Here is a 24,758-nt window from a genome sequence, read left to right on the forward strand (position 1 = left end):
GCCAATCGAAAAGGGCTACCGAACCTTGTCGCAGCGTATCGAACGCAACAAGCCGTACACGGTAGCAACGATGCTCTCGCCGAAATTCGCACAAATGGCGACCGGGGCTTGATTTTGGCTTTTGAATATTTAGCCACCCATCGTCGTTTCGGCTCGCGGCACTGGGAAGTTTTCCCAGCGGGTGGAAATCACACCATCACCGGCAAAGCGGACAGCAGAAGTGAACGCAAGCTCCAAACCACACGGCGGGGAGGTTTGCTTCGATAAGCCGGAGGAAAATCCGTGAATTTGTTGCCATCCGTCGTCCTCCTGGGATGCGCGTTTCTGGTGGACGCACAGGATGCGATCGGTACTCGATTTTGGATGGCACGAAAACCCACCCGGTGTGTGTCTGTGTGTGTGAGAGAGAGCCTCGAACGGACGGCCAACGACGTTGCTGCTGTAGGTTACATAAATTTGCATAATGACGACGCGGTGTCCTCGGTGGCGCTTCGACTGCAAGTGGACCTGCGGGTGGCTGGAATCGATACACACCGATGCTTCAGTTCGAATGATGCCCTACTCCGGTCATCCGGTGGAACGAGCGAATCATCCACAGGCTCTCGTGCGGCGAATGTGCGCACCTGTGCAACGCGGTGTGCCTACCTTTCAGGCGTGACGGATTGCCGAACACAGTCATCTCGTGCTCGTTCGATAACACCCCCCGATCGTCGTGCCTTTTTGCCCAACTGTCATCTGTGTCTGGGGTGGGTTTTCCATCCGCGGTTGAAAAGCACACGAACGCGGCACAAGAACAAGTGAATTGAAATATTCTCTCGCTTTCGTTTTCGGTGGCGTGCGAATTCCACATCGCACGAGGTCCTTGATTATTCTTGTTTGCATGTTGTGTGCCGTTGTTTTCACTCTATTATTTTTTTTTCTGCTCTAATCTGACATTTTCGTTCCTGTTTCTGCTTGCGTTTGTTTGCGCGTACGTGTCTCGTTCGAGCGGCGCGTGTATGTTTGCGAATGTCCTTGCCAGAATGCCCCCACGGCGCGCCATCCTCGAGCAGCTCTTCAATTAATCCCCATCCACGTCCGTGGACCACTCAGACGCATGTCACTGCAACGGGTAACGGATGGACGATGGTCCGGTAACGTTTTAATTGTGTTGTCATTGATATTTTTTGTCCCCCCCAGTTTGCGCCATTGCGTTTTGTTGCGTACGGCCTAAGGCTTTCGCTCACCTGAACCGCGAAGGGGAAGGATACCCTCGGGAGAGTCAATTCCGTTTTGTGTCCCTCGGCTAATGATGCCATTTTACGAACCGAACCGGGCGAACAGTTGCGAACGGGGTAAACCCGAGATCCCGCGGCTAACATTAATTTTCGTTTCGGTCCATTTTGCTTAACCCATCAGATTGGTGCCCCGTGGTAATTTTACCTTTCGTTGGCAGTGGATCCAGAATCCATTCCAGTGCTATCAGATGTGTCCCCGGAAATGAGAGAGTTTTGAACTTTATTTTGATAACGATCTTTTTCGAATGTCCACTAGATCCTTTTTTCGTGCCATTTATTGACGGCCTTTGTATTTTTTTAGAGCGCTCTCGTTATGTTTTGCGCAAGATAGCCATCTTTGTTTGGTGCTACCACGGGAGACACATCCACTCGGCTAATGCCGCGCGGGTTCGGTCGATCAAAATTTTCCACTCGATGCAGTATTTAAAGCAACAGCAACAACAAAAAAATACTACGCCCCCCGGGGGTGCGTGATTCTATTATCTTTGCGATCCCCACCCACACGACGTTGGGTCTCTAACAAGCTGGCAAATAAAAGCGAATCCCTTCCAGGGTGTAATGAAATCAGCTAAGCCCCGGGAGTTCCGCATCGGTCCCATCGGAGCAGTGGGGCTAACGCTAACGCCCCAGATTCTTCGTTGGTGTGCAGGGCGTGTTTGCTTCAATTCGCTGCTTCAATTTCAATTTCAATTCCGATCGTTTTCTCTTCGTTACGTTCTTTTGCATTTCTTTGCGCCATTCTTCAACCGAAAGTGTTGCGCTGCGAAATACGTCTCGAGCGTTTGCCGTGAGACCGTGGTCCTTTGGGAAGGCGAGCCTTCTGCTTTTGTGGGTGATTTTTTTTTCTTCTCTCGCACAAACGTTCGCTCTCATCTCGCACCGGCAGCGGAGATTACGTGAGGCGAATAATTTTTGCACACTCGACACACCACCACCAGAAACGCGACAACAAGGTCGCTTTCTTTCCGTACTCGCACAACGTGAAGGACGTCTTTCTTTCCGTTTCTGCCAGTCCGATCTTATGTGATCCCTGCCGTTGCCCTTTTTCGTGCATGAGGGTTTGTGGGATGTGGTACTTTCGTTTTTTGTTTTGTTTGATGGCCTTTGTTTTCGGCACCCGTCTGAGTCGTGCTTTATCAGAGGGTGGGACATAAATTAACGCGCACCTGTACGCGTACTGACCATCGGGGCTATTTCCATTTGGCATTATTTATTTGACAGATGTGTGCCACATAATTGGGAGGACACCGTGTTATGGTAATATTATTGCTTTTTGTGATTTAATTATACATTTCATCGTTGGTGAAAATTAGCCAATGAATTTGCTTGTCCAAATGTTGTGTAGATGAATTTCTACGGTAACTTTGATGCCAAACGTCATACCTATCAGCACACATAGCAACTATAGAAACTGAAGGTTTTTTTCGATCTGACGTAACGAACAGATCCTCAACTATTTTGATGCTGAATACATTTGCTTTAAATGGCAGAAATTTATAAAGATATCGAATCTATATGGAGCTGATTAAAGCGATTTTCCTTTCGTTTCTCAATTTTAAACAACTGCGTGCATATAACACACATACGCATCGATGAGAAATCGATAGCAATCTGCCCACATTGAACACAAGACAAAAAAATGCTCCCCGACATAAACTCGATCAGATAGTAGCGTTTAAAATGCGCAACACGTAAACGCCACTAACCTACATCGTGGAGGGCCCTTCTTTTTCCTTCCTAGCGCATTACCATACGCCTCCACACAATTAGCATAAGATTCAAACCCAACGGTTGCTCGCTGTGAAGCGGAAGCCGTTGTTTTTTCTATTCGTTTTTTTTTTATTGTTTCATTTGTTATGTGTCCTGCCTGCCATAAACGCATCAAAACGATCGCTTCCGCATACTAATAGCCACGCGGACCCTTCGGTACACTTCAAAAGGGCCAACGAGGCACGTCGCTGGCTGTTCGAGTCATCATCATCACCATCAGCCATCAGTAGCGACAGCCCCCCCTGTCCGTCTGTACGGTAGCGTCCATCCTACCCGGAGATTCCCTTCTCGAGCCAGGGCCCTTCATACGCAACCCACTCGAGCGTACGCATCGCACCCGAGGAATGTTAAGCATTCAAGCAGATTCCGCTGGTTCCGCGTACGCGCGCGTGAGAGACCACGTTACGCGTCGGTCGCGGTGCGTTCATTCATAGATATGATATGGCCATGCGACACTCGATTCCGCTCGGTTGGTGTTGAACTCCCGTTCCACCCGATTGCTGGATTGTGACTAATTATTGGTAATAAAAAGTTATGACCGCCCGCTCCCCATCGCTGTACGCGCTGGCCGACTGAGGGCTTCTCATCAAAAGGGCAAAAGGGTAATGATGGTTCACAGCATTTTGTGCGTGTGTGTGCTCCTCTTCTTTATTTACTTCTCAATCTTCACGCTATCTCGCGCGGTGGCCATGAAACCGACCGCGTGTACGCCCACGCGGCAAGTTTGTTGCGTGGCCGCAAAACCTTTCCGTAGCAGAAGCGCCCTCAAGGCGGCAGCGTGGAGAAGACACTCCATTTTTTTTGTGTGCGCTCCCTTTCGCTCCCTTCACGCCACAAAACCCAACCCAGTGGAACGCTGATTGTTTTTGGTGATGGGGAACCGGTCGCAGTCCGTTTTATGTTTACGATTACGATTATGCCGCTATTTCTCGATCATCTGCCTCGATTGGCTGGGGCGCCCTTAATTGAAGTTGTGACATTTACAGCATCCGCGTTCGGTGGACGGGTGGGTGACCGAAATGGGCAGCAAAGAAGTAACCGAAAGCCTAAACTAATCACCCCTGGCAACCATAAATAGGCGGCCGGGCATAATATACTTCTATCTAGCAGGCCGTTTTTTCTTTTTGTTGATGGGCCTCTTCACAAACGTCACATGCTGTGGTTTAAATTGAATTCTCGATCGGCGGTCCGACTTGCGGTGTGAGATAGTCAAAAACCGCCCTTATAAGGAGTGCCAACCCTTTTTGCGCCGTAAAACCACCGAAACTGTGGCACACTACCACGTGAAGCAGCTGGAGCACATTACCGGCGAAGATAGACGGTTATGTTCGCTTCCTTCGCGCTCCGTTCCCGGTGGCCGAGTTGGATGAGAAAAGTTTAAATTTTAAGCAAACGCGCAGCTAATCTGGAGTTTTCCGGCCGATCGACGGTACCGTCACCGACGTAACCCCTATTCGGGGTGTTTGTTCTGTGCTCTCGACGCTCTCGACGGGGCAAACACTTGCGAAACACCTGCGCGTGTGTTTGTTCCGCGGTTGGTGAGAAGCGTGGAGAACTGCTCGCAAACAAATTACCACCCGTGGCTCATTAGCTCTCGAGTAACTGCGCGGAAATCCGGCCCAGACAAACCCCCGGAACAGGTGTCATCGACGGTGGCGCAAGCACAGCACGCTAGTTTCGCTAGGGAACCTTATAGCTCGACTTCCACCCGGTTCGCTACGGAAAGGGCTCCTGAAAGGGCCCCGGAAAGCTATCGCGCTCTGTGGTGTTTGGTCTGTAAAACGCCCCGGCCTCGATTGCGGTTGCGCACGCCTTAAGCCAGCGCGGCTGAGCCCGTGTTGAGCCTCTGTTTGTATAGCAGTTTCGTGTACCATCCGTACAACGGATGGCGGACGGACTATCCCGCCGGCGACTATCTGGATCAACCTTCAGCTGGTACAGATAAGTGGCCACAAAGTTCCAGCGGTTTCGGCCTTTGCATGAGAGCAAATATAGCGTGCTAGCCTTCAGCCCAAGGGAAACCTCGCCGGACGGTCGCCTAACGTTTTACGGAAACGTTCTCATGCCCCGGAACGCCCAGCATCGCCCATTCTGGTCGCGTTCGGTCAGGTTTTGTGTACCGTAAAAATTGCGCCTGTCAAAAGTTTCGCTCCTTTAGCCGACGGTGAAGCGCTCTGCGGAAGCTAGAACCCGTTTTCTTGAGCTGGGCTCGCTTTATCAGCATCTGTGTTGTCAAATTAGGCTCTCCCAGCAGGACACTAGAGCTCGCTGCCTGTAAAGTTTCCGCAAGCGATCAAACAAAATAAAGCCAGAAGAAAAAAAACAGTTTCCCTAACGCCAGCACGGGACACGCTACGATCGAACGGCCGAAATACCTAATTAACCGAGTAAATAATTCTGACAGCTGCTCTGCGCGGCCACGTTTTGAGTGGCCGCCGATGTAAACGAATCTCCCGCGGCCCGTTGTTGTTTACATTGCGAGTCAGCGCTAATCTGACAGCTTCGAGCAGCCGCGAAATGAGCCGTCTCCATCGCAACGGGCCCATGGTCGCGAAGGCTCGCCTGCTTTGCGGGAGCTGTCAATCAAAAGTCCGTGTCCCATTCCGAATGTTGACGCTTGCCTGAATGGTGGAAGATTCCTCCACTACAACTGGCGCATGTACCTATCGTGATCAAAAATCGACCTTAATGGGACTAATAATATGACCGTAAAAAATATGACCCACCGGTCCAGCTCCTCGAGAAGGGGTTCGCATCTCATTTTGTGGTGAACCGAAGCGAGATCATTTTTCATTCACCGTGCAAGCTAATTATGCCAATTATTATCTTAATAAATTATATCGCAAATTCACATGCGCGATCCTTTCACGTACGGGTAACCCTCCTCGATGCATGGTTGGGAGCGGTGGCGAACTGGCCACTTGAAAGCAAACTCATTAAGACCCGGCACAGTTTCAAATAGGCATCGGTTCTCGCAACCGACCGACCACAGAAATGATTGATTGGCGTCCGTGCGGCTGAAAGGACGTCCATTTGCGAATGCTCGCACACTCTGGGTCGGGTTTCGGGTTTTGGATCGTACACCACCTTTACCTGTGTATCAATCACCGGGCATCCTTTCGCAGGGATGGTGGGATAAATTGACCACGCGCGACCGGCGATGGGTGTCATAAACTAACGTCCTGTACGACTACGCTGCAGCAGAACTTCGTCCACGGTAGCATTATGAGTGGGAGCCACTTTTGCTCGCAAAACTTCCCCATCCGTCACGCCAGCCTTTTACACGTGCGAGCGAGTGAGATGGAGCACGAGACTGAGTTAGAGCGCACTCGATTCGGTTGATGGGTGATGAAAAGCTCCCATCAGGATGGAAATTGATTTTTACTTCCAGAACGGGTGGAGAAGCAAAAGAAGAAACAAAAAAAAGACAACCCTAGACGAATGGCCAAGCAGCCACGATCCAAATGCCACATGCAACGTGTGACCGATCCGTCTACGTTCTACCTAGATCTCTTGCTTTTTTTTTTTTGCTCACTCCTTCCGTCCGTCATGCCACACCGGCCGTGTCCGGTTTTCCCAACCGTGCGCCGGAAGATGCGCCAAAGTTCTGCGATAATGGCCGCCGTTAGTAGAGTGTCTGCCGTTGAGAGCTGCCCCATTTTTGCGCCCCAAACCGGGCACCGCCTGCTGCAACGGGCAAACGGCAACGAAACGTCCATTTGCCGTTGATGGAAGCTATCCTTTGGGCACGGTAACTTGGCCATTTGGAACACGATCCCGACACGGTACGATTAGATTTCGTTTTCGATGAGCTGTGAGGTGGCGGGCGCCGAAAGTTGCGAGGAAGTTTTTGCGAGTGTTTTCAACACTTGTAATGGCGGACGCTTCCAGTGTGTGTGTGTGTGTGTTTGTGTGTGGCTCCTTCAGCACCTCGGTGGGTTGCTGCAATCGACAAAATGCCACCGTGAATGTGAGCAACCATGACAACCATGGTCAGTTGGATTGATGACGAGACTGGGAAGTATCCTCACCAGAGAACTGATCCGGTTCGGTTGGCATTTGTAATATGCTCGAGCGTTTGTCGCTAGGCAACCAGCCAGCGGAGGTAGATAAGCAATCAAAGCATTTTCCGCTTGCTATCTGTGCGTCGTTAATTTTTATGCTTTAATTTAGCAAATGTGTGTTTGCGCTCAATTTATTGATGTGAGAACTAAAAATTCCTACAAAACGATAATAAACCAGATAACAACAAAGGTCAAAAATTACAAATTCATCATTAAGCGTGCTTATCATGGCGATGTTAGATTCGCAGCATCTCGTGGCTGAAGCAGAAGAAAACGCAGAGCACAAAATCCGCATCCGTAAAGGGCAAGCCGGAATGGAAAATTAATTTGCACCGGTCAATAAATTTTTATTTCCCTCCCCGATCAAGCTTTCACATCGCGCTCGCGCGCGCTGGCTGTGGTGGTTTTGTTTTTTTTTATAACCCCCCCCGAATCCACAGCAACATAGAGCGAAAGAAAGCGTCCAAGATTCCCGCCGTGGTCGTGTCGCAGCAAGTTTTGCATGTTTTGATGTTAAATCGACCGCTCCAAAACCGAAATTAAATCAGGAACGGAGGCAGGAGGTTTTGCTGAGAAAAAAAAACACACACACACAGCGTTCGCCAGTGAGCGGCAAAAGTGGGCGAAAGCGAATCAAATTAATTGCATTTTAATGACCGCGAGATCGTTCACGCGAGAGAGAGAGGGTAAGCTGTGTGCTAGTGGAGGCAAAACGAGGCCCTGCAGGAAATCCGCCCCTGCAAGAAGCGGTTGCACCCAGGAGAGAAATGGGAGGATGGAAAACCCCTGGGGGGGGGAAGCAAGACGAATGCGGGTCAAATTCTGTTGCCATTCCGCGACCGCAGAATGGCTGCTCTCCGATGCCGGCGAGGTGGAATGAAATCTGCGAGATGTTAGCCGTCGGTGGTGAAAAAGCGAAATCGCGCTCCTTCTCTTATGTTTCTTTTTATTTTTTATTTATTTTGAGTTCCTGCTAGGGGGGGAGGGCAAAGGCGAGCGAAAGGAAACCGTTGCTGCACCGAAAATGCACCCCCGGAACAGCCGGAATCCGGGATGCCTCGAGCTTTGCGAAGCATATAAAACTAATTACACCGTTTTGCTCCTCGGTGGCGTTTAATTTTCATCCCTTCCGAGCGGAATGTGCTCCGAGGTCCGAGGTCAGCAGAACCCGCGTGTGGTTTTGGGATTTCTGTTTATTTTGCCCACCTCGTTATTTTTTTTTTTCGGTGGCCACTTCCGATGGATTTTATTCGCTCTTCTTTTTGGGGGCAGAGTGTGCCCCGGCCGGTGGTTGATGAAGAATTGCACCCCCTGCGTAAAACGTTGCAATCTTCGCCATGAATGCAGTGATGCTTTTTTTTCTTAAACCACTGAACAGAATATAGGCTGAGCTTTTTTTGCTCAAGCTCGGTGCTATTGTGTTGTACCTCCTTTAACCTGCACGCGAGCACACCTCGGTAATGCACCGCTGTTAAAACCAAAAAAAAAAAGGAATGATAAAAAAAAGCCCCACAGCATAGAACGTGTGTATGTAGGCTCATTTTGCTTCAGTTTCACGATAGCGCTCGCTCGGGTGCATTTCATCCACTCCGCAAAAGCATAATTAAACCGACAAATGGACAAAGAAGAGATTAATGGCACATTTACCATCTTGCGCCGTTAGCAGCCGCTGGGCTGAGAATGGCGCATCGAAACTTGCGCCAAAAGGGCGAAAGAAGAAAACAAACCAGGCCCTATCCTGCCTTCGCTGCACCACCCCGTAATGGAGCTGGCTTGTAATGGCCTTTATCGCGCCTGGCGAAAGGTGAGAAAAGCACTCACTTTTCGCTAGACGGTGAGGTGCATTTACGCGGATGAAAGCTTCGCCTTTTTATGTGTTGAATGAGCTCGCGCAATGGGGAAATAATGAACAGATTGCAATTGTGCTGAGTTTTAGAGGAGAATAATGGCACGTTGTCGGGCCACTGTAGCTTCGGAAACAAACAGCGGTTTTTTTTTCTATACCCTTTCTGGGTAATGAGGCTTAAACAATGTTTTAATGTCAGGTAAAACCGCATTTTCCGAGCTTATGTCGCTCTGATCGAAGTGGTTTTTTTTCTTAAGAATGCGCGAGTAGTTTTCTTAAATAGGCTTATCTCTTGTAAGCTTGCTCAAAATAATACACGAGTGGGTTTTAGTCTTGTTCCCAGCTGCTACTCAAGGCTACTAAACGATGGTGCAAAGAAAACTACTTTTCCCGGTGCATCCCTAAAAACCCATCCCGCAAACGGCTGTGTTACATTGAGTTACATATACTTCAAAGTTGGCCCCAGGCCAACCCCGTGGACCACACTCCGTTCCGAAGCATCGAACCAACGCTTGCTGACGACCGTTTGACGCTAATACACCGAGGGGCTAATAAATCATTTCTCACGGCAAACGTCGCCCTCGTCACCCAGCGCAACTATATTCCTTTCGACCGCAAATACCCGGCAAAAGTTAGGCGAGCAAAAACAAACGAAAGGGCAGAACGAGAAAGAAAGAAAAAACACACACACAGCACAAACAAACCACCACCCCTGTATGATGGGGGGTGGGAGAGAAGAAAACTCACACCCCCCACCCCATCGGGGGAGTGTGTGAGACGTGTTGAGCGAAACTGAAACGAAACAGCCAATTAACAAGTCGTCAAGCAGCACCGCGCGCAAAAAAAAAACCCGTCCACGGGCCGTTTGCGTCCTATTAGAGGCACATGCCTGCTAATCGATCGTATCGTACACATCGTCGGAGCCCTATTTTGCGAGCCCCCTAGCACGTTTGCTACAGGGGGAAATGGTGTTTTTCGGGCTCAAGCTTTCCTTGGGAGCATGCGGATAAAGAAAAAAAAAAGGCACACCACGTCAATCGGGAGCCAATCGAATGTGATCGAATGTCGATTGCGATGCTAATTTCAATCAGTTAGCGCCCGCAACTACCTACCTACCTGCCACATTGTTGTCCGAATGATGGTGGTTTTATTTTTCTCCAGTGATTCCAAGTGTTTGGCGCGGGTTGAAAAAACGCTACGAAAAACACCCACACACGGGTTAGCAGCACACACTTTCGTGCATCAAAATCCAGGCTTCCAGCAGCCAGGCTGAAGTGGCCCATCGCGCTCAATCGAAACCGATTCTCAATTACGCTATTGAAGTGTAATTCTCGCGCCATGCTACATCGGTGATCGTACGGCAGCAAACCACAAACCGGTCGGAGAGGGTTCGACGAGCACCACATCAAGAGGTTAATTAGAGCGTAATTAAATTGTATAACGCTCGGCGGGCTCTCGTTCTCCATCCGACTTTACTGGGGCTACTGGAAAAGTATCAGCTGACTACTCGGGCCTTCATCGCCGTCGGGAAGCCATATTATATACGCTCCCTGGTACCTTATTATCGTCATGCTTTTCCGAGAAAGAGAGAGAGAGAGAGAGAGAGAGAGAGATGATCCCTTGGTTGCATGCCATGCAAAACCATGCCTGCACGCGGTGGTTCTTTGCCTGCATTAGCCATTGTCGCCCCCCGGTTTTTTGGCCGGTTGTGTCGAACGGCGAATATTATTGCCACCTTGCCGCTCGCTCATCAGTTTCCTCGGACCCATCACCACCACAACCGGCGCGCTCCGTTATTGGGGCCGGTTGGAATGTCAATGTCAGAAAATTGTGCACCGCATGCACAAATAAACCGTCCAAAGTCCAAAGTCCTCCGCTCCCCAACGCGTTGTATGTCAGCTGCATCAACAACCCCCTCGGGGGGAGGGTGATGGAATGTGGGAGGGTAAAAGGGAAGGACACCCGCCCCACCACCATCAAACGGTCGCTCAAAACCAAACGCGGATCGAATTACGTCCAAACGGGAAATCTCGCACACTCGCGTTCTTGGGGTTTTTCCCGAGCGGTGGAGAAGTGTTTTTTGCACAACCAACCCACCCACCCCCTCCCATTCGGTGTAATTTCAGGCGTTTAATGGCGGCGTGAAGCAAAATAAAAACAATCGCGCCGCTCCGCTCGATCTCTGCACGTGGCGCAATTGTGCAGTTTGTGCGCGAAAATATCTATAAATTTGGCTTCCCGAGTGCGTAGCCGCATCACCTTCTCGTGGATGTTTATGACGACGCGTTAATCGTGGCCCCCGCGGGTTGTTTTCCGCAATTCAAAGCTCCAACTCCCACACCGTAAACGTAGAGGAGTGGGCCCTTTTGGTACTTTGGTTCGGTTTCTATCGCGCAATGGGACCACGCACGCAATCTGGAGCTAATGATCGCACATCGTAGGTTGCTGTGGTTTTTGAGAACCCGTTACAAGGCGATAGCGATCTAGCGATGGCCCTGGAACACCGACAGGTTGTTGGCGAGCCTGTGAAAAGAAAGAAAAAACACACCCCTCCGGTGCGTAAGTCAACCACCGCACCACGCCAACATGTCTCGCGCGTGTTGCGTCTGCACGGAGTTTTTCACAACGCGATGGTTCCACCCGATTTACGGGCGCCACCTTTTCGGACAGAGACGCTACATGACATGGCGGGACTTCCTTTGCTTTCTACCTATGCACCACCATCGCGGGGCAGGCGGTGACCGTAACCATGGGTAACGTATCGAAAACCACGCCAACACCGTTCGCTTGTTGCGCAAACGCGACGCAAACGCGACAAGCCGCGATACGCTCACTCTTCCGAGCTGGGGGAGCGTGCGTTATCTCGCAGCTGTCAAAATAATAACATGATAGAAAAAAAAGGGGGTAAAAATGCGCGCCACATTCTTGAGCTACGCACCATGGTTTCTCTCGCGCGCGTGTGTTTTAGAACCTCCTCGGAATCTGTTTCTGTGAGCCTCCAGCGACCCACAGGGTTGCCCGGGTATCAGAAGACGACCGGGGGCAGATAGATGGATGGGTTCGCGCTTTATCGCAACATGCTTGCTGTTGACCATAAAACGGGTGCTCTTCTTTTTCTCTATCTTCATCCTTCTGCCCGCTGAAACGCTCGAGCTCATCATGTGTCGCGGTTGCGTTATCGTGCTGCAAGCGAGCGAACGAGCGTGCTTCGCGAAACTCTGGGATGGCAAATATTTGCCGTAGAAATTCTTCAAATTTTTGCACCATTCTGTGCCCCCACCCCCAGGCGGTGGTGTGTAAATGTGTCCGCTTTAACACACACACACACACAAACACCGCTGGCAGCAGATCGGTGACAAGGTGCCGAGGTGACGAAAATTAAGCCTAGCGAAGTAAATTTGCAACCGGTGCATTTTGGGCACGATCGGTTTTAAATTTCCCACCAGTGGAACCGTGTGTCTGGGTGTGAGAGCGAGAGAGAGAGAGAGAGAGAGAGAGAGAGAGAGAGAGAGAATACTCGATCGCTCGCACCCCTTTCTGAGCTGCAATCAATAAGGAATCGTTCGAATCGATCGGTTTTTATGTGCCGCATCAATTCCGGCCCACATTCGGTCTAATTTAAAATTCGTCCCCAATCACGGTGCGGGTTGCAATGTCGCTGGAAAAACAAAACACCATCGCAAACTCAAGCTGCACTCGTCCAAAAAAAAAAAGGCGCACCTCAGCATCTCGAACCATTTTGATGTGTTCATTTCTGCGTCTGTTCGGTTTGATTGAGCTATTCCCACCCGGCTGGAGGCCTTTTCTGGCCTTATGAAGCGCGGGCTCGTAAAGTGTTTATTTTTATCGCGCCTTCCGAGATGGCAACGCCGGCATCTAAACCCTCCAGCTGGACTTGCTGGAGAGGAATAAAAGGCAACAAAAAGGTAGAAAAAAATTCGCCACCCATTTCGCACTAGCACACTTCTCGACGCATGTTTTCCGATTGGGCGCGTTTTGTATCGCGGCGTTTCGCTATTTTTCCACCCCCCGACACTAAGTCGTCTTCGCGTCGGTTTGTTTATATTAGCCCCGTCTTTGGTCTCTCTTTCGTGCTGGCGCTAATGGCGGCGCCATTGACTCATCATCATCCACCCGGCGGCCGTTTTGAGGGTTCGAAACCGCGAGTTTCCGATCCACTCATCATCCCCGGCAACCAGTCATGGCATCAGTGGCAGTGTGCAGATGGATCAGATTTCTTCATGCAATTCCACTCCCGCCAGGAGGTTGAATGACCGCACGAGATAATGGTGCGTTGTCTCGCCTATCTCACACGGTGGGTTTATTATTTCAGCACATTCCTCTGTCCGTGGCGACGTTTTTGCTGCGCCAGGAGAAATGCCCGTGTCAGGCCCGTGAGGTGGGTTTTTTTACACAACGTGACGAATTGACACGTTTTTTTTTGCTTGCGCGTGTTATCCGAGGCTTTGTAGGCCAACTAAACACATTCACTTGGATGCGAGACATCTTTCGGGGATCTCTTCTGAGGAAGGTTCAATTAAAAAAGGCAGAAAATTTGAAGTTTGCCCTTCACAAACACATAAACACAGTCGCATTTACGCGTTCTGGTCTGGTGGCCACGAATATCGATTTGTTCTTTTCCTCCACATCCAGCCACCAATGTTGAGTTTACTCACGCAAATAAATAAAGGAGAAAGAAAAAAAAACAAATATCACCCGCATAATTCCGTCTTCGGAGACCCCTTTTTTCGTGAGCCATCAACTTTTCGGCGATCCTTCCTCGAAGGAACATTAAACGGTCACTCCCCGGGTTGTGTGGTTGTGGTTTTTGGTGACATTTTTATGGCCACGACAAATGAGGGCTCGTGAACTTTTGTTCCTTCTTTTTTTTTTGTTTTGGTCATTTTTACATGCGAACTGAAAGCGAACCCTACAAAAGAGCAGCCTGACGAAATCGGGCTTGGCACTAGCGATGGGAAGTGAAGTGAGAGAGTCAATAATAATCGTGGCGGTTGATGACAAGAAAGGACATACTTTTGTTAGCGCTTTTGGGTGGACATCGAAGGATCATTTTTGTTTTGGGAATGTATATCCATTGCTTCGGCAATATTGTGCGAGGTTTTTGCATGCATATTAATCATTTATTTTCTCTCCACAACCTTTTTTCAGACAGTCATCGTTACCGAGTCGAGCCGTTTCCGATGGACTCCATTCACAAAGGTAATTTGAAGGTGTCGTTTTTTTTTTTAAAACAAAGCAAGAAAACAAACATCATGCCGACATTGTGTCGTACACGCGTCAATCTCACACACGGACGATCTCGAAATAACGAAAACCGCCGATCGAGAGGCAAGCTGCTGGCGCGTGAAATACGATTTAAATTTAAATCGCGTTTACTTTCCCATCGTTTCGCTCACGCGCGCGCGCGCACGCGTTTCGCGCCAGCGTATGAGCGATGGCAAAACCTTCTCTGCGCGCGGTGGAATTTTCCAAATTCCAACCATGGCTGTGGAGGGGACTCCGTCCCTTGACGGACAGCTAATTCAAGATGCAATTAGTTTATCGGAAGCGGGCTTTCCGTCGCAGGGAAATCGAAGCGTCAGAAGAAACACGCAGACGGACGGTTTACGCTGGCGCTTCGGGCCGGAAGGCAACCTTTCGAGCTACAAATCGGCTTGTCGAGGCGAGAACTTGAAAATAAACACCCCCTTGCCACATGCACACACATACAAATGTGTGCTCCAGACGGCGCGTGCCACTTGACATTCCGGCAGAACAGAGCCGCTAGAAATGATGGGGTTTTCTAGCGTTTTATACGCAACCAGCGCCAAACACGACAAGGCCAGCAGAACGGCCAGATCCTTGGGTGGTTTCGAGCGGTTAGCCCAGCAAAGACAACCGAACCGGTGCACGAGCTGGTGGGTGGAAATGATCAAAAGAATCGGGCCCAACAGTAACGAACGAGGGCTCTTGTGCAACAATAAATGAGACATCAAAGCGGCTCGCGGTCTCGCCATTAACACCGAAACCAGGGTGAAAGAGCATGCACGAGAAATGCCCGAGAGTGCAGTGCAATGAAGCTGCAACACTTAGCGTAATGCAGTTGCATTCGAGGTGCGATCGTGTTCTCTTTATTTTTTTTTTGCGTAGTAAGGCAAATAGTGAAATGGGTTTTGTGCAACTAAACACATTCCCGGGTGTGCATTCCGTTTGCTTAAGGCGGCGTACGAGAAAAGATGAAAGTGTGCCTAATGACTCATGCAAATTAATATGCCACTGTTTTGCTGCTGCTGCTGGGGGTTGGATTTTTCACGCCACATTTCTCACCGCAGGTTTACTTGCGTCGACCTCGTCGTCCTCGTGAGCATCGAGTGGCTTACTGCGATTGCATCGCATCACATTCCGTTTGCGTCTCACGCCAACCAATGCGTGACAGTACATCACCCATCGCGCGAACACCACCACAACCACGCGCCGTCGCCGTTGCTTTGCTATATTTCCACACGCAACGCACGCACGCCGACGGCCGACGGGTGGTTGCTTTGATTTTTCCCACACCCAACGCCGCAAATCAGCTGGTTCAGGGGTTTAAGCGCGGCGAACGAATCCGTGACGTCAGCTGTGGGAGGAAAAGCGGCCACTCACGCCATCATGACATCATCGTCGGCATTTTCCGACAAACCACCACACGATCAGCGCGTGAGAGAAGAGAAGGTGGCCCTGACGCGCGCGGGAGAAAGGATTTATTTTTAAACAAACGCAAACAAGCGAGAACCAGATGCATTAAAATTTCAATAGTCATGCTCGGGTCGGCCTACCGGCTCATCTCGCGTGTCCCATCGCCCCCGTAGTCCCCTCATCCAATGGGGCAAGCAGAATAAACAAGGACCCCTTTGCTATGGCCCGGGTGGGAATGGACTTATAAATGGGGGAAAAACGGCCGTGTGTGCGGCCGCGGAAGAGCGGGTGGATGGAAAAGTTATCCAATGGGTTGGCTTTCCCTCGCGCCCTTCATCGATACAACCCCCCTGCCCACCATCTCTACGCCACCGGTAAACGGGACCGGATGAAAGCTGAATGAAATTCCTTCCCAGCTCTCTCTCGCGCGCGCCGTGTTTGACGTCAGCGTAAACATTCGTAACCGAGGGAATGGGGGGATACGGTGCGTTTCGAGAAGGATTTGCTCCTCGGTCCCTGAAGCGGATCGATTCACCTTGATTAATGTTTGCCCCTTTTGCCAAAGTTTCTCCCAAAGTTGGTTGGGGGACTCCGGTTCGATTAGCAAAAGTTAAACGCGAACGCATTAATTCTGATAGCAAACACATTCGCGATTCGATAATACAAGATGGCAAGCTGGAATGAGGGTGCAACATAAAGACGGGACGAAAATAAACAGACAATTTATGCTGCTGATGGTTTGACCCGTTACGCCCCAAAGCAAAGCAGGTCAAAACCGGATGCCAAATATCACGAAATCATGCATCACCTTATTTATCAAATATCAACACACGTGTGCCACACACACACACACACACACACTGTGTATTGTGAGGCCTTTCGGCTACGAACCAACCGTTCCAACGAATGTATCCACCCTGCTTTGCTCCTCTCGCTGGTTTCGCTCTTTTCGTGCCCAAAGACGGTTTTTTAACGATCCCCCAATTCCACCGATCGATGCCATTGATCATGGGATGCAATCAAAATTTATCATCGCACTCCATTGGAAAGCTCCCAGGAGTCCTTCCGCCTCATTTCACGTTCATCCTCTCTCTCTCTTTCGTTCTCTCCCCCATCCAATCCACCCGATCACTCGGCACCGCGTTGTTCTTGGCGAGAAAATTACGATTTCCTGCTCCAAGCGATATGCCCTTCGCAGTTTCGCCAGCATCGTAAAATTCGCTTCTTCTCGCGTCCGCCCGCATCTCTTCTTTCGTCACCTTCGCAAAATTCCCCCACTCGTTTTATCCTCCCCCCTTTTGCACCGTTGGGGTCGTTTTCGGTAATTGGCCGTATGCAAATGAGGCGCTCTGGCGCTTGATCATTCGTCGGATTCGCTGCGGGATTCGTCTCCCTCCTCCAGCCAGCTGGTTCGCGTGGTGTTGTTTTAGTTCTTCTTGCTCCTTTTCTTCCCCACCCCCCTCCCCCACGGGTCTGCCCCGTGGGGTGTGTTCTCTAATGCTGTCAGTGAGCTGTATAAATAAAACAGCATGAAACGATCTGCCGCTGTAAACAGATTAAATCCCCAAACTCCCTCTGCTGCAGTTGCGAGGGGGTGTGGGGGGGGGGGGGTCGGGGGGTGTCAGGCGTATGGTGTGGCCTCCCACCCTCCCTTTCGGCCTCGTTCCATCCATCCACGAGTCTTCCCGCGGAGCGCCACGGAGTGTCGATAAATCATTTTGTTTGAGGGTGGGGTGTTTGATCTCTCAGCGCGCTTGTTTCCTCCTTTCACGCGTGAGCCAGTGGGCCAGAATGTGGGCCAGTTCCCGACACCCGCATATGATGCAAAGTGAGACAATAACACAATAAAAACACAAGCCCTCAAACCAGCACTATTGGCTGGTGGAGCGAATGCCTTAACGTCTCTGACGGCGCGCGAGGTCATCGAGCGAATGTGATCGATTCCGGGCACACAACACGACATCGGTCGCTTCCGTTTCCGGGGAGTAGTCCCCCCCTCTTTTCGTCAACCCGCCCGCGCGAGTGATTAATATTCACGCGATGAATGCAGCCTCGTTTAACCTCACCACGCGAGTTCGCTCGCATGAAGCATCTTGCGCGCGTGGTGGCCCCTTTTGCGTCGAACTGTGTCACTGGGGAAAATCAATGCCAGGTGGTGGGTTGTGGGAAGGTGCGAGGCAAAAAACAAAAAGCCCGATACCCACACTCACACATAACGCCAAGGTCGTGCTGGGAAAAACAAATTCCTTCCCCGGGCGCGCGGACACGTTTCGCCATCAACCATCTGGAGTCGTTTCGCCACGTTTTTTGGTTGATTTATTGTTTCTTGGCCCGTTGGAAAAGCGCTCGAAGGTGGAGAAAATACACCCTGACCTTGGTGGTCAGATGGTGTGCAAAGTGTGGGGGAAGAAACTCGTACCGTCGTGAATGCAAATGCTGCGGCGGCCGCGTGGGTGCTGAGTTTCTTTCTTTACCACACCGGCAGTCCCGGGGCCGTATTGCATAAGCGTGTCGATATATAGTGGTTTGGCTTGTGGATTTTGGCTTACAAATTTCCGCCGATCGGAGGGAAAAAGGAAAAACCCCAACACACGTTCGTCCGTGGGGGCCGCAGGTTTGCGTTCGAAATTCACGTGCGCGCGGCCGTCGTTCGGCAGAAGGTTGATCGAAGGTTTTTACGCCAACAATGAAAACATTCCAATTTTTGCTGCTCCGCCGTGCCCATCTGGGTGCGGTGCTGAAAAACGTGAGATTTTCCACCAGTCCGTTCCGATTGGGTCGGAAATTATTCAACACATTTTTGTGCTTTTTCCTTGTGTGTTTTGCTGTGTTGACCGATGTGGAGGAATTTTCGGTGTAAGAAGCCGGGGGTTTTTACAGCGACGAAGAAAGCCGCGCTTCAATCGATGGGAATATTTTTCAGCGTAAAATTCCTCACACAAGATTCCCTATGTCGCCGTATGTTCTCCTTGTTTGAATCACCTAAGCAAAGGGTGCGCTCGTTAGGGCAATTTGTTAAGCAAATCAATCATTGGGTTGGGAAGATTAAATTGAACCTTCATGGAAACATGCCCATCTGTACAAGGCTAACAACATGTATTTAGCACCCTGTAGTTCATCAAACATGTGGGTTGTGTTTTAAGGATTTTTTTTTGGTTTGAAAATGTTTCCCAGTATTAATAGAACACGAGCGCATTGGAGGGCAACATGAAAAATACACTGATTTCATAACACGGACTGTGAAACATTGACCACTAACAGCGAGCATACATAACATATGCTTCATTTGAAATGGAGTCTGAGATTAAACGCAAACCAGGAGCAGAGTGAATGATTATTTCGTTAATAATTGTAGAAAGTAATGAAACTATTTTGAGGCTTTTGAATTGATTCAATCCTTCCGGTACTCTGTTGGAAAGGAAGTAAAAAATTAGCTAACTTTATGAGTCTAATGGTCAAAACTTTATTTCTTCCTTTTCGAGTCTCTATCTCGTCCTTATTTATACATGCTTTATATTAAGTTTAGTCGTAACTCCCACGTATTTGTATGATTTATTCTTCTCAATCGACGATACTCTGTGCGAAAGTTGTGCAGAAATGCTGCAACAGTATCTTCTAAATTGTACAACAACAAAAAAACAAACCGCCTACTGTGATAAAACATGGCGTCCCGGTTTGGTGCGCAAACAGGACCGATATCTCAAAGCGCAACCCCCCCCGGTCGTGGTCACTAGGTCAATTTAAACTCGATGATTATTTATGAGCCGCATCGGAGCTCAAGGACATGAACAAAAAAAAACAAATGTACATCCGTATGCACTGTTTGCGGGGTTGGCAACAAAAACACATTTCCACAAATGGTGCAATGGAGACGCATGGTATCCGAGAACCATGGCATCTATAATGCGAACGAATTTACATTGCCTAGCGACAGGAAAAACATGCCACCCTGATTGGGGATGTTGTTTTTCGATATGCTTGTTTTTGATTATGCTCGGATTGCGTTCCGCTTCTTGTTGCCGTTGTGAAGCTAAATAATCAAGGTTGTGCATAGTTTTCGATTAGCTTGCTAATACGCTTTCCAATGAAGCTAAGGGAACTCCCAGCTCTATTAAAAAACTCCCCGTCGGGTATTTGCGACAAAATAACTCTCCCTTTACGGGTGGCGACGAACGCTTTTGCGTGTGTGCTGACTTACTTTGGTCGTCGCCAAAAATAGCTGTCTTTATTACGGTACTCCAAAATAGTACCGCCACGCCATTGACCTTTGAACATGCAAACTGCATTTTCGGCAGCACGAAAATAGCACCTTTCTCTAGTCGCGCCGGCGTCGCCGGTCGTCGTATCTCCAGAACCGTCCTCCTTCGTGGTAGCTTTCTCCCAGTGGGGGATTTATGGTTGCTTTTTTTTTGTTTTACCCCATAAACAATTCAGGATTCTTCCTTCGCCGTCGTATGATCGTAATTTATGGGCTTCTTTTAGCACGCATCATGGCACCACGTCAGAGATAGCGAGATGCGTGCCACCTGTCATTACCTGGGCCGCGAGCTGTCATTTCTTTCACAATGCGTGACGTGCGTGTGGTTGTTTCCCTGACAACCCACCCCCAGCGAGGGAGAAACTCGGTGACACCCAAAGAAAAGCGGAAGCAGCTCGTCTTGTCAATAAATCACCCCATGAACAGATACCAGACGCTTGCGATTCGATACCATTGAAGCTCGAACCGTTTATCGCGTGTGGGACGATTTTGTTGTTCTTCCATTTGCTTTTTCTCTCTCTCTCTCTCTGCTCGTTAAACTATGACTCCCCACGCGGAAGACACAAAACACAGACACGCGACGTTCGATTTGTTGCATCAAAATCGGTTAACAAATTTTCTATTAGCTTTCCCTCGAGCGACGACCGACGACCAAAGGGCACTGAGAAACTGCAAAGCAGCTCCCATAACTCACACGAGCCGGGGTTTTTTTTTCCCCCGACTCGACCCCCAGCGGGTGAACGATTTCTCGCCACATTTTGGTGTCGATTTATTCATCCTGCGCTAGGTTAGGGTTCTTTATGGTTGGTACCGCTCCATCGCCGTTCCGACCATTCTTTCGCCCCATCGCCGAACAAATGAAACGTCTGATCCAAACTCCCTGCTCGGGTTGGTCCTTCGCCCCCTGCAAACCCGGGACGCGCCTTTTTTGTGTTGCTCCTCACCCTCTCTCTCTCTCGCTCTGCCGTTCACGAACCGTTCCCCCTTTACCCACCGAGAAAGGGCGGCACACGACGCGAAAAAAAAAGGGGGCCAAACTAGTCGCGTGTGATAAATTACTCGATTTCATAGTCTATGGATTTTTATTGTTATTTTATTGATAATTTATGATTATTGTTACGATTATTGCGGTCTGCATTTGCAGTGTCGCGCGCGCTAGAGGGCTTTCCGATTCGGTCGCGTGTTTGCAAATAGTCACGAGACGAACCGGCCGGGGCGGGACGTTGGTGGCCGTTTGGAGAGTGGCGAATTCTTTTCACCCACTTCTCGAACGCCGCATTTCGGATTGTCGGTGGTTTATCGGGTTCTGGGGCTTTTTCTCTCTCTCTCTCACTCTCGTTGCTGCTGTTACTGTGACGCACACTGTTCGATCGGTCACGCTGTGCGCCTTCTGCATTACAACAAGTTTATTGTACTGTTTGTGTTTTGTCGCGTGAAATATGGTTAATTTTCTGCTTCATTTTCAATTGCCCATTGCGATGCGATTGGCACTTTGCCCGTTGGCGTGGAAGAGAGTGTCTCCCAAATCGGTAACTATGTGCAAGTTCGAATACAAATGTCATCCCCCCGGGTTCTGGGAGGTGCACAGAAAAAAAAAGTGCAAAAGTTAACGGAAAGGCAATGCAAACTAGATAATCAAAGTGGCAGTGAAAGAGTGAGCTAAAACGGGGTAAAAGAAGTAACAACATGGGTTGCAAAAAAAAGTAGGCTGGCAATAGAACCATCAACAGTCAATAAACCACTCTCAGTTATTCTTTCTCTCTCGCTCTCTCTCTATCTCTTTCTCTTTTTCTTTCCGTCTTTCGTTCTCCGTTCGTCATCGAAAAAGTTGTGCTGTGGGAAACTCGTTGGAAAAAGTTCTTGCTCACTTTAATGCTCGCTCGGCGAGGTTTTATGCTTGTTATGTATATTTATGTTCGCGCTCGAACGTTTTTCATAACCACCGGAAAAGAGTGCTGTTTTTTTTTTTGGTTGTTGTTTGCCTGCTACACCGATCACCGCCACGGGCACACTTGATCAATTTCTTCGGAGTGGTTTCGCAGTACCGCTTGCGAAAAGTTATCCCACTTTCATCGATTCGCTTTCGCAGCTTTTCCCGAGCGAGCAAGAATAGAGCGCTTTTTATGCGCTCTCGGGGTGTTTTCTTTTTTTTTTTCCTCCTGCTCTACCACAACGCCCCTTCGCGAATGAATTATAGAATCCGTTGACAAGCTAATGCTTGCTGCAACAAGCTAACGTTCGCACAACACCCCGTTAAGGGTCACGTTTCTTTTCTTCGCTGTTACACGAGCCCAAAATCTACAAGCTCAAATTATGTTGCCCTCACGCTGGGTGGAATTACGATGGTTATTTAATTTTCTTTTTTTTCTTTGCATTGCTGTGTTTGTCAATCGTTTATCTGACTCCGGCAACCAGCATGGTTCGCGATGGTTCGCGTTTTCTTCTGCCCGCGTTCCACTTCCTTCCACGTCGATTATGTTTTATTGCATTTATTTGCAAACACTCACTTTTTAAGCGAACGTTCGCGCTGGGGCGTCGTTTTGCTGCTGCACCGGGCAGCAGCTCACATTTCGATGTTCGACAGCGCGCGCGGCATGGTTTTGGCTTGCACGTTTAATCGATTTTTCGGCGAGAAGCTCTCCGGGACCGATTACCGGCGCGCACAATCCGTCGAACCAGCACAATTTTGGCGTGGAGAGGCCATGTTTTGCCCAATGCCATCCATCCCCGCCCGGGAAAGAACGTTTTGGGGGGGGTACTGGCTTCGAATAACGCCATTCGTCATCGGAGACCGGCAAATTGTGCAGCGGTTTCGCTTGCAAATGCAAGCTGCAGGCTCGACGATGCGCTGAACCAGCAAACAGCGCAATTTCGCATGACGTGGTGCAAAAAAAGAAAGAGAGGATCGAGATGTGAGATGGGCTACAAAATAACGAACCGTCGCATCTTAAAACTCATTAGCTTACGGACACAAAGTAACCAACCGGTGTAGGGGCACAAAACAAAACATGCTTCTATGATTTCATGGCACCCATCCCCGGTGGCGGATGTTTTAAAATAAAAAAAGCTTGCATAATATTTACAAAAAACTTCCCTCGGCTCCTCCGAGTAGCCACCGATGCCTCATTATGCATCTCAACCCTCGCGCGTATTCAGGCGTGTTTACGCCTCAAACAAATCGCACATTAAGCCCAAATGAAACAATATTGTGTTTTTATTTGCAACCGGCTCTCTGGCGCGCCATCCAGCCCTCGATCTCGATTTGTGCTAATTCACAGCACCAGGGACAGCACACAAACATGATGAAATCGAATTTCTGCTCGAACTGAGTGTGGGGGAGGCAAATAAAACAAGGCTTTCGTGAGTCGCCGTCACACCGAAGAGGGACCGACATTGTTTGTGAATTGTTGCAGGACAATTGCTGACTCCCGGGTGCATTGAGCCGTGCTCCATAGACCCATCATGACGATGATGATGATGCAAATCGAGCTCGTGGGAAAAAGAACGACCTAGCTTCGGTGTCCGAACGAACGAAACGGACGTCCGTGATCCTCGTCGTACGAACCGGAGTAGCGAAATGAGCGATTTTACATTAAAAAAACCCTCGCCCTGGTTGGGCTCAGCTAGAGAGGGTGTACGAACGTTCACATCGACCGAGGCTAACGATTTATTACGCAATTAAATTAATCTCAACCCGCTTTGCGCGTGTTCCCACCCGAGCCACCGGAATCGGATGCACACACACACACGCTGAGTCAGCGTGAGGGTGTGGAACCGACGCCTGACGCCTCAATCTCCGTCATTTGTCTCTCGGTGGTCGCCTTTAGACCATTGCAAACGCGTGTCCCTCCGTACCGAATGGGAAAGGGAAATTGAATTCGTGCCCTATGGGATGGAAATGCGCATCTCGTTGTGGGTTGAAGGTATATCAATTTTATCACCACTGACGTTGATCTCTGTTGGCCGGTTTCTGTTCCCCATCACGATCGTGACGGTGACGTTTCGTCCAACAAAACATGCCAGGATGCACTCAAATGGTTGTTGGTGGGTGAATTTTCCTTTAGCCTTGAAATGTGGGCCCTTATGTGGCTTTTATCACACGCATTAGCAAGTGCTTAATATTGTAGCCAATGGCGCCGAAAAGACAGACCCATATTCCGCCTGTGGTGCGTGATCCTTTACGTCAATCAACAACAAGCTTCAAATCCTTCGCCCGCCGCCATCGCAGAGGATTTGCTCGTCAGCTCCCAGATATTACGATAACACTCCATCTGGGAAGCTTTTACATCGATAAGCTTTCCCAAGCGTGGCTGCAGGAGAGCAATTTTGTGTGTGTATATGTGTGGTGGTTCTCTCGCGTCATAACGCCATCTTGTATCGCTCGTTTCGTTGCCATAAAGTCGCTTTGAAGATAAATTATTCATGTGAAAATATCACCAACCACGCGAGGAAGCACACTCTCTCTCGTTCGTGTGTTGCTCCTTCGTTTGATCAAAGAAAAACGTGAGGGGATCGATTTTTTGATGCTTTCTTTAAAGCAAAGACAGCTGTCTTTCACCACCTTTAAAGGCAAGCGATTCCCTGCGGGCAAGCGATTCCGGATCCTTCACGCACAGGTGAATGATATAACCGGTGAAAAAACCACATTTGCAAGATGGAAATCGAGCCCCCCCTGCGAGGTTTAATTGCACGGTAAAAGCGCCGGTAATGGGGTGGAAATTTCGCAGGAAATAGGTCGCAAATAATTCCTTTCCACCCGATTTAGCTGACTCGTTCGGATCTTTATCTGATGCTTTTTTGGTTTGGGACATAAATCGCTCTCGACGAAGAGCTCACTCTTGCAAACAGCAGCTGTAGGAAGATCT

General features: G+C 49.4%; 1 protein-coding gene across 1 annotated transcript in view; it reads left to right on the forward strand.

The window, feature by feature from the left end:
• Positions 1 to 24,758, forward strand: part of LOC128727179 (uncharacterized) — a 90,727-nt gene that overhangs the window by 28,975 nt on the left and 36,994 nt on the right. Inside the window, exon 2 of the mRNA XM_053821061.1 lies at positions 14,127 to 14,177. Coding sequence (XP_053677036.1) covers positions 14,127 to 14,177 — 51 coding nt within the window. The remainder of the gene's footprint in view (positions 1 to 14,126; positions 14,178 to 24,758) is intronic.

This window comes from Anopheles nili, chromosome 2, assembly GCF_943737925.1.
Source record: "Anopheles nili chromosome 2, idAnoNiliSN_F5_01, whole genome shotgun sequence".
In the NCBI taxonomy this organism is placed as follows: domain Eukaryota; kingdom Metazoa; phylum Arthropoda; class Insecta; order Diptera; family Culicidae; genus Anopheles; species Anopheles nili.